General features: G+C 39.0%; 1 protein-coding gene across 4 annotated transcripts in view; it reads right to left on the bottom strand.

Annotated features, from left to right (window-relative positions):
• Positions 1-10,902: 10,902 nt before the first annotated feature.
• Positions 10,903-18,007, bottom strand: part of BICRAL (BICRA like chromatin remodeling complex associated protein) — a 44,747-nt gene continuing 37,642 nt past the window's right edge. For all 4 annotated transcript variants that reach the window (XM_064446141.1, XM_064446137.1, XM_064446139.1 and 1 more), the window contains exons 8-12: positions 17,181-17,242; positions 16,911-17,056; positions 16,653-16,747; positions 15,074-15,176; positions 10,903-14,243 (exon numbers count right to left, since the gene is read on the bottom strand). In XM_064446141.1, the coding sequence (XP_064302211.1) occupies positions 13,441-14,243; positions 15,074-15,176; positions 16,653-16,747; positions 16,911-17,056; positions 17,181-17,242 (1,209 nt within the window). In that variant the 3' untranslated portion in view covers positions 10,903-13,440. The remainder of the gene's footprint in view (positions 14,244-15,073; positions 15,177-16,652; positions 16,748-16,910; positions 17,057-17,180; positions 17,243-18,007) is intronic.

Raw genomic sequence — 18,007 nt, forward strand, 5'->3', positions numbered from 1 at the left:
GCTGACCAGTTTCATCACAGGCAAAAATAAAAATCAATAGATGATAGGGTTTAAGACAAGGAAAGGAAATTGCAAATTACATGGGGTTTGATTTTTAGGAGCTGCAAAGACTGAAAGCACAGGACTGAGACAGACAAGCTTGGGGCTAATTGTGCAAGGTAAGTCCTTTCAAATCCCACCACAGTCAACGGAAAACCTGAAACACTATTCATAAAATCAGAGCCCTTAGCTAAAACCTAGTATAAGTTACAATATTTTAATTAACAGACACCAGCTGTTATTTTTCCTACTTGTATTTTATCCATAAAGAACACCAATTTTACAGTCAAATTGACCTCTAGGAGTGAATGCACTGCCGCACACCAAATCTCAGAGACCCAGGTTTATCTGCCAGCCTGGCCGTTACCTTGCTGTACGACCGCAGGACAGGCATTGCACAGTTGTGGGACTAAGCTCCTCCGATGGAAATGCAGACGTGATCATGTCAGCATCCTTCATGAAGCCTTTAAAGACCGCCTGATGAATCACAGTATTGAAACCCCTGTTATCATTTTTAAAAGGAGAAAACCAGCAAGAAGCCTTCAGAGCCCATTCTTGTAGCCTGCCCCCATGCAGTCTGGCAGGCCGGGGGCTGTGGGGGCTGGCGGGTGGGAGAGGAGGAGAGCAGGAGCCCTGCATGGATGCACAGCCACTTCCCCACGCCCGAGCCCGCTCCCCCGCACACGCCGAAGCATAAGCTGCTTCCTCCACCTCGTGGAGAGTCATGAAACTGATGTGCAAACTGCAGTCACCAAGAATTGATAAAATGCAGAAATCTTAGATCCAGAGAAATATCCCTTCCCCAGCCCAGAAAGCTCCAGAATTTTTGGAAATAGTTTCCTGTTTCACCTGATATATCGTAAGTGGTTAAAAACCTGGTTTTTGTTTTGTTTGTGCAGAACATCATTAAATTTACAAGAGATTTAGAGAAGCGACTTACAGACCACTGCTGAGAAGCAGTCAGATCTTTAACTACCTTGAAAGCTGCAAACCTCGCAGATAGTGTTTCCTCACTAAGAAGTGCAGAGAGCGTCCCTAGTCAGAGTGGGTTTTTTCACCTCACTGTGCTTTAGGTTTCAAAACCTTGAACCACTAAATTCCACTGCTGTTACACAGGCAGTAATTACTATTCTGCTAGTATTCTGGAACAGTAATATTCTTCACAGAAGTTTTTGACTGCTTATCTTTGTCTCATTAGCTCTCCTGTTCTCCTCTGTTTCAAGTTTACATGGAGGTATCCAACTCACCTTCTCTGTGTCAGCCACTATTTTGTCAGATTCCCTTTTACTTGATTCATTTTTTAATTTCCTATCTCTCAACTCCCTCTCTTTTTGCCATAATTTGGTTTTGGGGCACAACAGAAATTATCATTTTATTCAAATTAATTTTAATAGAACTTCAATATTACCAGCTTTTCCTGGCTTATTCCTGCTTCCATACTTCCGCTCTTTGACCACTCAATTACTTTAAGCAGATATTGTCATTAAAGTGTCCATATTGACATCCCCCTAACACAAAGTATGGTACCACACAGCTGAACTAACCAAATGTATTAACTGGGTGTTAATTGCATAGCAAGCAGCAGTGAAATTAGGTTTTAAAATCAACACCCCATTAAGACAGCTGAGAGAAATTCACACTTTGCAGTACTATTGTGTCTGTCTGCTTACAGAATATACATACATGCTATTTCTTTCAAAAAAATAGGTGAATTGGAGAAAAACAAATGGGTCTGCAGGGCAAGTTTTAGCTCTTACCCAGATTCTACTGTTTACTTGCCCCCAATTCCTTCTTCCACCTCTTGGGAAAATAAAAACTAATAAAAAACACTCCCAAATACTCGTTATCCAGAGGTACAAGTGATGAAAGCCTAAACCCACTCACCTGGCTGAGGGTAAAAGGAGGCCAGAGCCCTGCATCAGGCTCAGTGCAGTCGGGCATCCCAACAGCTAAGGCAGGCTCTATCATCTGCACCGAACCGGCACCACACACCCCTGGTCTGTGAGGACCCTGATCCTGGAAGGTCTGTACATTCCTACATGCACAGGAGGAAACAGGAGGGTGCAGTCTTGAACATGATTTTTTTGCAAGAATCTCTAACAAAACTACAGGCAACTGTAAATAGCTGTTACCAATTACCAAGGCTGGCAAACAATTTCAGTACCACCTTTATAGGCCGCAGTCCACTGATTGCATTTCCCCTTTTCCCTGCTGGGGCTGTGAAGTGCCTAGCCAGCTGGATGGCAGATTGCTCTTTGGCTGGATCCATTACAGCACAAAGGCACTAAATAAATAATAAATTTTTATCACAAAGACCGATTTCAAGGTGCAGAAAAAGCAGAGGCTCAAATGTCTGAACAAGGACCTTCTAAGTTTGCCATCTGTGCTCAGAGAGCAGTTGCCAGTGCCGCTTTCACCATGAGGTGAAGGAAGAGATCAAGACTGTCTCAAGGGGGGAGCTGGCAGCTACTGCAGTAGCAGATGATAGATGATAACTGACAGAGACGGCGGACGAGGACGGACACTGAATATTTTTAATGGTGAAAACAGGCCAAGGCCTGTTAAAATGAAGGGCATTCACTCTATCCAGCAAACACTTTATGACTGCCTGGAGTTACAAGCTATAGCATATAGCAGACTGCCCAGCAGAGGATCTGTGGCTGTGGCATTTGGGAAATACTCACGAGCCAACTTTGCTAACGGTGACCCCTACTTTACTGCCAGTTGCTATTTTGGCTTCACAGAGACTAGTACTGGGAGTACCCAGGGATCTGGGAGATCAGCGGTCTCTTCCCAGTCGAGTCAATCCAGGAGGAAGTTTGACTCTTAGAGGAGGCTGAGGAAGCGGGAATTGATTTGAAGCATTTCACTAGGGGACAGACACTTACCTTAGAAATGGAGGTGCTGTTCAGATGGGGCTTTGGCCTCATTAGCCTTGGTGCAACTGTTACAAAGCACGCAGACAAGCCTTTAGATGGACCTGACTGCAGTGCAAACTACCTGTGCAGTCCTGTGCGCTGAGACAGGCATCTCTGGAAGAAGAGCAGGCAGTCATGTAATTAAAAAGCTGTCTGACAGCCAAGGGTAATTGCAGGTCCAAAAGGTTGGAATGTGGTGACTGTGCATAAGCACGTGAATGCACTGTATGACACATGCACAGGGCAGTGCTAACATGTTCTCAGCACTTAATCTATGACAGTACAAAAATTAAAAACATGCTGCCTTAAGCAGGGTAAATAGTCATACAGGCACCTGCAATTCTGGTTTTTCTAAAATACTAATACTTTTAACGTATTTTTGACAATATATTATCTTTCCAGATCATGAAGAACTAAAAGCAATGTATTTTTCAATTGACCCCAAGAAGTTCAACTCAAAACTACAGTTGGTGAAACCAAAGTTACATTTAGTACTCCTTTCTTCACATTTTTTGCTAACTTTTTAGCAAAAACAGGCTGCCCAGAGAGCTGGTAGAGTCACCATCCCTGGAGGTGTTCAAAAAACATGTAGACATGGCACTTCAGGGCATTGTTTAGGAGGCCTGGTGGTGTTGGGTTGACAGTTGGACTTGATGATCCTAGAGGTCTTTCCATCCCTAATAATTCTATTAATCTATATTATTGGCACAGAACCACAGAATGGTTGAGGTTGGAAGGGACCACTGTAGGTCGTTTTATCCAACACCCCTGCTCAGGCAGGGTCACCTAGAGCCTGTCGCCCAGGACCAATGTCCAGATGACACAGCACTGCAAGGTTTCTGAGGTAGTGCTCAACACCTACTTCGTCAATCTGACTACATCAGACGTTTCTTAAATCACCTTATTTTCTCATTATAGGCCTATATTTTGTAGTTGATGCTTTTGGTGGAGGAAAGGCATGCAACCATTGTTTCGATGCCCTTAGAGACTTTAGGCTGCATCACGAAAGACAGAGAGGAACAAACACCCTGCCTATAAAGATTGAAAAGAAAATCACTGGAGGAGAAAAAAACGCATACAAAGGACCAACTGACCTGATGTTGCATAAGGGAAATAATATCTGGGGGACAAAAGAAGTACTCAGAATGAGATGTTTTACATCTGTATAACTTTAAAAACTTCCTCTCATTACTCAAAGCCCACCAGAACCACCCCGTTAGGCACAATTATTTAAACCCTTCTTACAACTGACCAAACTCTTTACAAACTTGCCAAACAGGCAAAGCCAATTCACGGATTGACACAAGTTCACCTCCCCACGGAGACCATGAATCACCACGTATATAAAACTAAAGAGAGACACTGATATGACTGTGGATAAACACATTCCTCGCATATTTTTTTTTCCAGTGGAAAACTGACCCACGTTTGGTTTGAATTAAAGATTCATCACACTGAAACAAGTAACTAAATGGGAAGAGATGAGTCCCTCCGAAGAGCATGCAAATCAAATTTAGGTGATAATTAGCAGCAGACAATTGAAACCTACTGTTTATTTGCATAGAACCTGACGTTACTGAACTACCCCTGGAATGGACACACACACAGAGCTGAGTATTTTTTTTTCCACCCTCCCTTTTCTTTTTTAAATCCTTTCACAGAAGACTAAGCCTACTCATCAACACCAAAGCTCCTGCAGCCTTGCTAAGTAAAGGAGGGAAAGAAAGACGCAACCAAAAAATCCTCATTTTTTTGGCTGTTCTAAAAAACAACAGACCTTTAACAATTTATTTTTGGTGTATTATTTTGGCTCCTTCTCCTCCTCCTCTCCAAACACACAACAAAACTGGCTTTCAAGTCAAATATTGCCTTTGGATTGCAGTACAGACAAACATAACCATATTTGCCTATAACGTTTTGAGGTTCCTTTAACCTGGTCTCACCATTCGTGGCATAGTCAACTCCAGTGTTCAGTCTCGTATTCTTTCCATGCCTGGACCCTGGTATCAGAGTTGTAACCATAAAACTATTAGCACCTTCATGTCTGAAAGAGCACGGCAGACTGGGGGGGGGGGGGGGGGGAGGGGGGGACCAGGAAATATCAAATTTCCAGTTTTCACTGTCACCAATAATCTTGCCCTGGTATCTCAATTAGTGTTTATTTCTACTATGCTGGCCGGGTAAGAAAGGAAATACCTTCACCCTTCTTGGGGTAGGTGCTAAACACAACTGCATGCAAATAGCAAAGGGGGTCTCTTAGCTAGAGAGTTTGCAAATTAAAGACGCAAAACTCAACTCCCCCAGAAGCTATTTATATCTCGCTTAAGGAAAATGGGAGTACATATAAACAGTTACGATTTTTGCAGGATCCTGCTGGATCACAATGACTCTGAAATAAACCGGGCAGTCTCTGGCAGACCACTGCTGCAGAAACAGGTCAAAGTGCCTTAAGGCTAGAAGTATCTGAGAATACTTATTTACTTAGGGGCTTCAAATTTGATTGCCAAAGGACAAAACAACTACAACAAAACAGAGCGGGATGGTGCCTCTCTTTTGGCTTTCACAAATCAAACGTGGTGTAATTCAACTTTAAAAAAAGCAGGTCTTCAACTGCTTGGGAAATAAATTTTAACTCTCAGACTGGTTGTCACAGAATTAAAATTGCCCTCCGTATTAGGCAAGAGTAACACAATGCATTCTCATAACTTGAGTACTAATTACCACAGGTGTCATTAAGTTTGTATGTTTTCACCAAAAACTCAAAGTCTCCTCATTTCTATCAATGGGGAAAATTTACCCTCAGGAAAAAAAACAGCATAGTAGCAAATATTCCACAGCTTCCTTACCTCTTGGGTAAGGAATACCTTGCCAGTGATGCTCATTCAGTATCGTGAAAACACTTCCCGAATTCCACAATATTTTGGAGTTTTTTTAGTAATGTTCTTGCTCAATTTAAAACCAGACCTTGCACATTAGCCATGTTCTTTCACATCCAGCTTTCAAACTGTGTGTTGAGCCCATCCTTGCAACAGCAAGAGATACAAAGCTACATCCAAGTAGAATATTGTTAAATTCATTCTTGACCCTGTATTATCCAGATATTTTCTGAGGTGTGAGAAATAAAAAAGACACTATGTTTAATAACTTTTTAAAATGTTAATTACGTGATCTAACACAGAAATGGATACAATCCCATACCACTTCCTGTGTCTACAATATATCCTGTGTTTTTAAAATCCAGTTTAGTCACTCAAATCTCAAAGATCCCCACAAAATCCATCCCCACGCACACCTACCTTCCTTCCTGCTCATCTCTTCCAAACCCTGCAGCTCCTTCAGCTTCATCTGAATTTCCTCCTCCATACACAAAGGTTTTCGAGTCCGTGCTCCTGAGCACTCGGGTATCCAACCCTTCACAGGCGTAGCAGACTGGTCTGTTACTTGCCCCTGTTAATAGGGGCCTTCCAAATCCCCTATTCCCTGACTAATTTTACCTTGAAAGCATGGTGAAATTGAATTGTTCAACCTTAGTAATATTAACCACATGCATTTTTATTGTTTGCCATTTATCAGCCTCAGGTGTACCTAGCAGTATCAGGCTGTGAAATTAACTATGGGAGGTTTCCAACAGTGCCGCTCTCCACTGGGGCTCACTTGAAGAATATGCACCACACCCACACCAACCACAGGGTGGCTAAAAGAACAGAGCCTAAAACACCTATTGAATAATTGAAATACAGTTTCAGTGTATTACTGTACTTTGGAATGAGACTGCAGAAGTAGTTCTAATGTGAGACGAAATCAGCTTCAAATTGAATTTTAAGCGTTATCCAAATTCAGTAACAGTGCAGAAATATTCTTGTTTACATCACTTAAAGTACTCTAGAGAGAACAAACTGGATATTTATATACATATTTTGTGTTGGCCCAGTGGCTGAATGCTGCAGTATTTTAAAAAGCATCTGAGTATTTATAATACTAGCCCCATGACCTCCAACAATAATCACTGAAGCCAAATCAGGCCAAATTTAGAGTTTTTTCTGTATGCAAACAAGTACATGCTGCACGCAGCTCTATCAAAGCCTATTAGCAGCCTGACTCGTCAGCAAATGCAATTCACTCACAAAAATAACAGCATCATTTGTGATTACAGCTTTAAAAGTTATATGAAAAGTTTAAAAAACAAGCACCTTTTTCCAGTCTGTTATGTGACATCTGATAATTTCAAAAAGCTGTCAGTTCTGAGTGCCTCTGAGGTGATTTCCAAAGCTTGAAGTCGATGAGAATCCAACTGCTGAGACACAGCTCAGCAGTGACACAGGTTATTGTAATGATTTCAGCCTTGTACTTCTACAATTAAAGTTCACAATTTGCAATTTCTGAATTTCAGCTGCTGAACGTCCATCACAGTAATCCAGACAGGATTTTAGCAACTATTTCAGTTCACTTTCCTAATTCCAGCCACTGTGCCACTTACCTGACGTTAACTACTTACAATAATTTCTCACCATGACTTGCGCATGGTTTCACATCTCGGTATGAGCATCTGGAGTCAAAGTTCACCTGAGAGAGTAAAGCTCTGTATTTTCAGAACTGAGCAGAAATTATTAAAAGTCTACAATGTTTAGAGAAAAAAAATCAGCAGCCTACTTCTATGAAAACATTTTATTCAATCACCACCCCAAAGAACACCACGAATTATACAAAGCTACCTACCTAAGTGTGGAGATGGTCATCGCTGTAGAACCTGAGAGTCCTTGCATCGCCTTCCACCCAAGGATGCTGTATCAATTACACTTCATGCTTTCTTATTTTTTAAAGGGAGTATTACCACCATAATCCTTAACTGAAAATCATCTTTCCACTGATTCAACAGACTGTGGATCAGGCCTTACATGCCAGGTGTCTAGAAAGGAACGTCAGCATTAGGTCCACATTACTTCCACCTTGGTGGTGTGCAGAGGCACTGCCGTTCTACCAGGACAAGCCTGGTTTGGTAAATTAATTAGAATGAAACATCACTATCTTCGTAAGTTGTAATAACCAGGTGACAGTAAGGAACCTGTATAGCCAGGAGTTCAGGATAATTCCGAAAATTTGGCCTCTGGTATGACTACACTATGTAATGAAAAGCTACGTAGTCACAAAAGCTAACTTAAACATTAAAAGCTGTCTAGGTATGTCAGCATGGACTAACTAATCTGGCTTCCCCTTCAAAGCACTGAATTCTAAAATTGCTGTTGTTTCATTAATATAGTTGCAACAATTTACCTCAAATAAGAACACCTCATTTGACTTGGCAGTGTTAGGTTAACAGTTGGACTCAATGATCTTAAGGGTCTTATCCAACACAAATGATGCTATGATTTCAAGGAAAGAAGGGGGTGTGTGGTGTGGTGTGTGGAATATCAAAAAAGGGGAATAAATTCCTCCAAAAAATCCTGCAGTGTAAAGTAGCAATGAAGACTGAGCACTACATTCCAGAAGGCTAATAATCTGCAGCAACAACAGCAGCCACCTAAACAAAAGCTAGTGTATGAGGCGCATACTACAGAAAAGCCTTAAATTCTGATTTAGCTTCTTCCTCTGTTGATAAAACATTTTTCCCCACAAAACTGTCTATCAAGTCTACAAAAAAAAAAATAAAGCAGGGTTTTATGCTCAGCACACAACAAGGCAAATCAGAGGGTTTTGCTTTTACACCAAAACCACTGGTTCAGCTGGACACTTTGTGTCCTTTCATCATCATCTTCCCTAGTACAGCAAGCTTGCACAATTTTGCTTGGTGGTTACCTAATTGAAACTAATTATTTTGGATAGATTTATCTCAATTTCCAGTACAGTAACTAGTTGCAAGACTAGTAAGCACAGAAAGATAAATGCTGATCCATAAATTATGAGTAATTCAGTACACCCACCGCTACTGCAATCTGAAATCTGCGTACAGTGCATTGTATCTGCGCACCACAGCTGCTGCTGTTCAGATCGTCACCAGAACTTATTTTCTGCAACCACTTTCTTTAACCGAAGTGACAGGTCACCCCCAAGTCATGAAGACAATTTCTTGCATTTCTTGAAGCTGACAAACACATTGCTGTGAAAACTCCAGGAAAGAGTGTGTACAATTGGAAAGGAAAAATTTAAAGGCTTATAAAGAAAACACTTCCTGAAGAAGAGAGGAATTTCTCTAAGCTTTAGCATTACCTACCTTTCCTTGTGCCAAGCTTATTCTGGCACCTTTTTTTGTTTCTTTGTACGAATCCTCAAAATGAAAGTTGTTCTGACTTTCTTAAATAAGCTATGCATTAACATGCATGCTCAAACCTTCAGAAATTCTGCCCTGAATGTTGGAATAAATATAACAAACCCCACCATAAAAACGCTATTGAAAGGAAATTTTAAAAATACACCATGTTCTTGTAACAAAAAGATATTCTGAAGTCAAGACGGCTGCATGGTAAACTGTACATCAAATGGTTCCCAACCCAGAAAGTTTGCCTCGCAATTCTACAGGGATATGATAAAGAGAAAAAAAATTCCAAGATGCTTAGCTATCCTAACCCAGAGATTAAAATAATATATAACTGATTTTATTAATGTTGTTACTGCCTGAATCCACGTGAGAAGCATTCGAAATGCATGTTTATTTTGTCTCATTGACAAAATAATGAATGCTAACCATAAAGGTTTCTACCTTGCAGCACTGCAGGCCCTACTCCAAGTTGAGAGGCAATGCCCTTCATCAATCCTTTGTTTCCATAGCCTCCACAAATAAGAGCGTTGAAGTTCCAAGCATAAGGGCTTTACTAGATCAGAATCTCAGCATACTTTCTGAAAAACTTAATCACAGTAAGAAAAGATTCATCACCCCTCTAGAAGTAGGAAGAAGCAGTACATCGCCAGCACTTGTAGAATCTTCTCACAGCCAGAAGGAAGGAATGGGAAATACTGCAAACACTCTGTGTGTGTGTATATATATATATATATATACACATACACAGGAAAGACAACTGGCACAGCTCAGAAACCTGCGGCATGAAGGAGGTGGGCAGCTGAGTAACAAAACCCCTCTCTTTTCTTCTATCTCCCCCATGTATCAGGAAGATGATGCCTCCTTCTTGTGAAAACACGCTGGAGAAGGAGCGTGTCTCAGCAACCTCACCACGGCAAGATTTCTAATGACAACACAGCAGGACCACTGGCAATCTTGTTACTTGGAGAGCAACGTTACTATATGTAGTTATAATGCCATGTGAGCCAAGCCCTAAGAGCATATGTTCAGAAAGGTTCATGAAGAGTAGAGGAAGATGGCCTACTAAGTATTTTAGAACAGGGCTGCATTATAAAAAGCACAGGAGTAAGAGTATTTCGCAACCATATCACTTAAAACAATCCTCTTTTGGAAATGTAAATGGTCAACTTGGTTAAATCAAGACAATCACAGATAGACATTTTTTCCCAAATCTTTGGCTGTATTGCAATGGTTGTTTCAATTTGTAATCTCCAACTAAACATTTCCTATCCATGGATTAACAATATATTTACTGACTTGTGTCTTTAACAGTATTTATCCAACATAACAAAATAAACTGCAATTTGTTATACTTTTTTTTTACAAAACATTTTATAAATATTTTTACAAAATGTATACAAAGCAATTTCAAGTGAGACATACTTTACAAATGAAGGTATTTAAGCAAATAAAGTCCATACCACACTGACAATAAGTGACACATCCTCTTTAAGTGAAGTCAGTCTGTAAGGCCTCCCTAATCTAACAGATAAATTATACTAAAATCTTCAAAACAAACATAGTTTTCTTAATTGCCAGTTTAAAATTTGTTTTAATATTAGGCAGTATTAAATAACATTGAAATCACAATGCTGATCCAGCAAAATAATGAAAACATGTATAGAGTCATGCACATTCACAATACTTTGCTGGACATGAGCCCACATGATTAATAAATTCATACTTTTTTTTTTTAAGCACAACAAAAAATACAATTCTTTCATTTACTGCTTCACCACGTACCAGAATTCCCTCAGAATTAAATTCAAAGGAGTGACAACAGAACATCAACAATCTAAGGTTAATCTTGCTTGGATTGTTCAATGGGTTCCTCTCATAAGTAGTTCAGAGAAATGTGTCTGACCGAATCAGCCATGATCACTTTTTGTAATTTGTCATTTTTTTGTATGCCATCATCCCCCATCTCCAAACGAGACCCAACAGAAGACACATAGCCTGACACTTCACTGTGTATTTGCTGTAGAGAGGCTGGAAACCCCAAACCCATTTTGAGGTGGTACAAAAAGCAAGTGGATCAATGAATGTGCAACTTTACTTTCTTTTCCCTTAGAAGAAAAATGTAACTAGTTAACATAGAGCTGTGTAACTTACCGTTTTCCTTCCTAGATAGTTTAGACTGATTAGATTTCCAGAATGATAAAATAAAATACGCATCAGGATGCACACCCATGAGCATATTATTAAATCTAAAAAGGCAATAGGTGAAGACTATATTGTCAGTTTTGCCAATAAGAAAACAACTAACCACCTGAGAGTCTATTCTATGGACACCTAACTAAAAATTTAAAACTGGCAATACTTATTATTACTTTCAATATTTTATACAACACTTGGGAATGTTGGGTTTTTACAAACATGTACTTTAAAATTGGCACAATTTTTTTAAATGGCAATTAGCAACATAGAAAACCAGTATTTCCATTCACTTTGAAGGGGAAATTAATTTTAAGTGAGTTCACCTTTCTCACATTGCTTTCTAGGTTTGGTTTCCTTTAGTGGTCAGACAGCAGACTGTAGCTCAACACCGAGTTGCACTGTAATCTTCTACTGTCACCAGGATCTGTTTCCTTTTGCACTATTCAGATGGACTGAATTACGTGACAGCAAAATCACCTGTTTTCTTTCCTGGCAATCTGACTGACAACCACAGCTTGTCACAACAAGCCTCTCTATGATGAATATTGTCAGCAGCAAGTCTGGAAAATGGCTGGTAATTTTTCTAAGAAATTGTGGAGAAGGTCTGGGGGAGAAACATGAGCATACCTTAGAAATCACAAAAGCTATATCCTCCTGAGCAGACATATGTACTATATGCACGTGACAGATGTCAGCGTACTTATGTGCACAAAAGCACTCATGACCAAAGTAAACTAGGAAAAAGCAGCATGGGCAGCAAAAAAAAAAATAAATCATAGATTAAAATAAATAAATAAAATAATAAGATTCTATCTTAACAACATGACAGCAAGCCAAATACAAACCATGCAATGGTTTCATTTGGCTCTACAATATGAATTAATAATTACACACTTTTTGATATGTTTAAACAATGGGATTGCTGATCGACTTTGGTCTGTACATATCTTGATAATTATGACTGCTACGGTGGATGAATGAACATTCTCTGACAGCAAAAAGCAAAAAAAAAAATAAACACTGGCCTTTAAATTTAATTAGAGTAAGGCTAATGTCCTTTTAAAATATAAGCTACAAATATCATAACAGTTTTCAAATAAAAGTGCTTTTGACACTTGGTCTAAAAAAAAAACAAACAACAAATAATAAAAAAACCAAAACATTTATACCACTTCAGAAAGACTCAAGGCTGACTACATCCAATTATAAAATGCAAAATCTCTTCCTCAAGAGTTAACATATATATGTATTATATATATAAATTCATGGCTCTATCATGGCCTCATCCTGTACACTTTGCCATTTACTGGCTTCCATTCTACCTTCCTTAGTCAAGCATTTATTACTTCATATCATGCCACTGTGACTAAGATCATATAATATCATCCCACAGACTAAAGTTACCCACTACAAATATATCATCAAGTACTAGTTTCTGCTCAGAAAGCAATAGAAAAGCACTTTAAGTTTAAATTATGAAGCCTTGTAAACACACTGATGATATCCTTCCAACTTAAGTATCCTAGAACACAGAATCATTAACAAAGCAAATAATCACTTCTGAATAGAGGTACAGTGGGTTTTCCAGGAAAAAGAAAAAAAAAAACAACAAAACACAACAAAAAAAATTGATGATTTGTGGAAGAGAAGGGTAGGGGAGAATTGTTGCTTCCATCACTTTTTAAAAACATCTTCTTAATAAATATATCCTTTCAAATGACTGTGATTGTCAGTATATTACCGTATTACATAGGGCCTAACGACCTGCAACCTTGTTCCGCTGCAGTACCACACAATTATCAAAAGCACTATCATAATAATACTTGAAATAGTAAGGCCCTAACAGACTGCATTCTAACAAGGATTAACTTTACTTGGATATCTCACTGTAACCACAATGAGTATTGCTCTCAAACACAGAACAGAATCTAGTTTAGAAAGGTTAACCTTAAATGCATGTCAGGCTGTACTTGTGGTGTCATTCACATTTGCTTCTGCTAAGAGAAACATAACTTGTCCATGGTACTCTAACTATTAACACTCTAAGATACTATTTACAGCTGCTTCTAAAATAGAGTCAGTTTCTACAATGCCTTCACTGTGGTCTGGAATAAATTTTTCCAGGCAGTTTTCCTGTGAAGCAATAGGTGAAAAATTAGGAAATTCTAATTCAACTGAGCCGCTACTTGTTGCCTCATTTTGTGGCTGTCTCCCAGCTTTTTTAAGTTCCAAGATGTTTTTAAATGTAGTTTCTAAACTCTTACTGAGCAGTACGTCTTGCTGGGATTCACCAGAGCCTTTCCTGTTATCAGCATGTAAAACCTCATTCTTTGGAGAGCTCCTCAGAGTTTTGTCTTGGAGGGAATTATTACATGTTACCTTTGAGAAAGACTGAACTGTGTTCCTTGATGTTTTATTGTGTGTTCCATGACTGCCTCTTGACACAGTTTTTGACAATTCTTCAGAACTCGAAGAATTCTCGGTGGACTTGGCAAGATCTTTCCCAGCCATCTTTTCTTCAGAAAGGGCCACGTATTGGCTCTCAGAAGAACAATTAGCTTTTTCAAACTTTAAAGCTTTAGTGAGGCTCTCCGATTTTTTAGTAGAAGCTGTTCCTTCTTGTGGTGTCAGAATGTTGTTAGGCACTAGAGGAAGTTTACTGTGATTCGTGGACTCTGCTGAGCTGGATTTTGGTCGGTCTCTAGCTTGGGTTTTGGTAGTCTGACTTCGAGAAGGTAATGTTTTGCTAGGCTGATGGTCACTTTTGCTGGACTGTGCTTCTTCAGCTATTTTATCAAATTGTTTGGCAGAACAACAAAAATCGGCCTGATAACCATCTGAAAATTAAGTAACAACATTTTACTTAAATTACCTATACATCAAAATAACACACTCCAATGTAGTTTCTGAGGATAAAAATTCAAATAACATCCACAGCCTATAGATTCATGTCTGAGACATACACATGCTTAAGTGTTCTGCTGCATCTGCTGTAGGCGATGATCACCTGATCAGCATACTATGCACGTGCATGTACTGCAAAACCAGGCTCAGGGCACTTCCTAGCATTGTAAATATGCAACTATGGTATCTAGGAGACTAATACCTTTTCAATACATCCTCTGAGTATCTTTTAAAATATGCAGAATATGCAGAACATTTAAGCAAACAGTAACTATTACCTCACACAAATAACCTGTTTCTTGTTGCTATGTTCAACAACAGCCTGGTTAAAAATGCTGCCATTTTAAGTGGCCATGATGTTCCAAAAGCAACACTTTGTTACGATGAACAAGAGTATTCATGCTTCATACAGCAGTGTTCTTTCTGACTGCCAGCAAATTTACAGATTCTTCCCTACCTGAATTGAGACCGTGCAGAAGTCATGACTGTTGTCAAAAGAAATTCAGAAATATTTCTCTGCCGAACAGGCCAAATATATTCCCCCGCGCCCCCCCCTCCCCCCCCCCCCGATAACTGCCTTCAACCTTACAGTGTCTCTAGATTGCTGAATTTAGGAGTTACTAAATTTTAACTTGCAACTGCTTATTCAGTATTTCGATTACTGGAATCCCTAGCAATCAGTGCCTCACTGTGGCCACAACTATTTTTAAACACTCTGTATTTATGCTGCTTTGGTAAGATTCAGAAGTTAAGCATTACTTACCAGGATCCACTAGTGCAAGACGCTTATCCCGGGTCAGAGATGCCCTTTCTTCCTGGTTAAACATCCTATCAATCATAACCATTTCTGCAGAGGGATTTATCCGCTGCAGGAAAAGGAAAAAAAACAACCATCTCTGTGGTCATTCATATCTTGGTACCAAATAAAAACATTTATAGCTTAGGTACTTTTCAGAGAAAAAGAATGTCTTTCATTAGATATTTGTGGAGAATGTTCACAGTTCTGCAACAGTTTCAATGATCTTAATTGACTGCGACCCCAACCACTACTGAAATTCAACCATAAAGTATTATTAACATTTTATGGTACATTTTATTTGTTAAAGATTTTAAAACAAGGAATTACTATTCCAATTGCAAGAACTTTTCAGGGCTATTCCTACCACTGTACACTATTTTTTTCACATCATACAGTACATTTCTCTTTTAGAAAGAAAACCAGCATGATGGGACCCCCAATCATGTTGCTTCTTCCCTGTACTTCTCATCCATCCCTCTAACTAATTGGTGCTGAGTTGCATTTTGCTCACAGTGCCTTGAAGCCAGGTAGATCCATCCATCACAGAAGAAAGTTCACTGGCTACTAAGTCACAACACAGGCAACTAGTTCCAAACCTGAACACTATGTGAAATAATGTCTTCAAAATGGCTGAATGGGATTTACCATACAACATACCAGATATTGAAAGAACAGATTTTAACCTCTGTCCTCCCTTTCCACCTGCAATTACTTGCAAATATTTGACGGTTAGTATCTTTTTTAATGGGACTGCTAGATTCCAAAACCATATTAATCCAAACACTTATATTACGTATTCCTGTCTCTAAAGCAGAGTAATTTAAATGTCTACTATGCTCAAATTCAGAACTTCTCCAGGCTTGAAAACTAGCATGTCTGAAGCCACAATGACATTTCTAGATCCTTGTAAAATACATTCTTAAAGTAACTTTGTCAGATTTCTTTTTACCTCATGCCTTGGACTGTGAAAGCACTTAAATCAGAAGCATTTCTGATGAAAATGTGAGGCTCTACCTAGCTTCTAAGGAGAAGCAATGATTTCCTGAATAGTAATATGATTCAGCTCCTATTATAACATGGCTGGATGCCTCTGAACGGCGCTTTTCAACATTCTTTCAGGCTCTATCATCCACAGAAATACACCGCAATCACCTGCCTGACTACCACAGCCTGTTCAGTGCAAGAGCGAAGTATAAGCAGACCGCAGGAGTTCATGTCTCTTAAACATCCACAGAACTTATATGTAACAGCACCCTTACTTCAGTGGTATGTGAAATACAAACTCAACCCATTTCACTGAATTTAAGATGTGTGCATCTGTACAAGTTGGCCACTGAGACTGCTGGTGAAATAACAAGTACACTGGCTACATATATATGTATCTCTAAACCCTTCGTGTATGTATTTATCACCTTCATAAGGCAATAAATAATATCGACAAAATGAACTGTAATGTTAGCTCTCACCTTCCTTTAGACATACTTTTTTAACAAACGGAATCACATCCTATAAACATAACATGTACCCAGGTTATACACCTTACCATTGCATCTTCTATAAGCAAACATCTGTATTTGTTCAGCATAGCCTGTGTCCTCTTCAGAAGCTGTGTAGCTACAGATTCAAATTCACTGTCCACTAGAAAGACAAGAGTATACTTTCAAATACTGTTCTTCAGTAACCAGAAGGTTCAGTAACCTGCACAAATTTAAAAATGTTCCCTTTCTTATTGCTCTTACATAAAGAAGTCTTTCAATACGTTGATTACAAACATACTGCCAATTTTTAAAAAGAAAACTACCTTTTCTTAAGTCTTCCTCTGTTGGCAGCGATCCCTGGCACACATGGTATGAAAGGAGTCTCTGAACTGCATCATTTAATGATCTGAACCGACTCTTATCTGGCGTCACAGCATGCACCTGATCCTTCTGTAATTGCTGTAGAATACTGCAACGAGAATTAATGATATGTAATTAACAGATACTCTGACAGAAGTTTATACATTAACAAAAACTAAAAAGAAATTAAGGTTAGAGGAAATATCTGCAACCAAAAAATAAGAATGACTTACAAAGCTCCTTTAGTTAACTGTTTAGCAGCAGGCCTTTTCTGTCCAACTAAATGACCATCCACCTAAGTTCAAAATAGACAACAAATTACAATATATCCCCTTCTTTGCAAAGCCTAAGTTTCAGCATTTATTTCTGCCAATGAAGTGTATCACCAATACTAAGTGTAACCACAGTGTAAGCATAAACGCTTTCAATTATCTGCTATTTTCACAGGGCACTATCGATGAAATAGAGGAGTCGCTTCTCTTACATAAACTAAAGGTCTGAAATGTTGTTTATAGGCAGATTCCACTGTAATGCATATACATACTTCACTACGAAAAAAGTTGGTTATCAAATTTAGCAGGTGAAAAGAAAAGGTACAACTAAAAACTCTTCCAGAGAAATCTGCTCTCAAAAGCTGTTTCTGCATTTTTCAGCTGATGTCATTTGCCTGATTTTGACAGATTAGAGTATCTGTTGGGAAATCTGGCTAAGGTTGTTTTCTTAAATTCTCAAAAGCCATGGTGGCTGGATGGGGGGTAAAAGTGGTTCTAATAATTCTGTTTCAGTGTTGATGCTATTGATACAGCCATCAGGTAGATCCACATCACCTTCTCCTTTCCTTAGACATTTATGAAGCCAAGGTTTTTAAGGGAACACTGTCCTAAGTTGTGAGGCTCTCTGAGGTGGTAAAGGCTCATGTTCCTACTGTATGAGGCATCACTGCAATCCAAGTATTCTCCGAAGAAGTAATTCTGGATCAAAGAGTCTTTGTTTAATACAAAGGTTTTGGATATTTTTAGTCAACTAGTCCTACTAATGAAATTTGTCACAGAGCAATAGT

This window comes from Phalacrocorax carbo, chromosome 3 (assembly GCF_963921805.1).
Source record: "Phalacrocorax carbo chromosome 3, bPhaCar2.1, whole genome shotgun sequence".
NCBI classification, from domain to species: domain Eukaryota; kingdom Metazoa; phylum Chordata; class Aves; order Suliformes; family Phalacrocoracidae; genus Phalacrocorax; species Phalacrocorax carbo.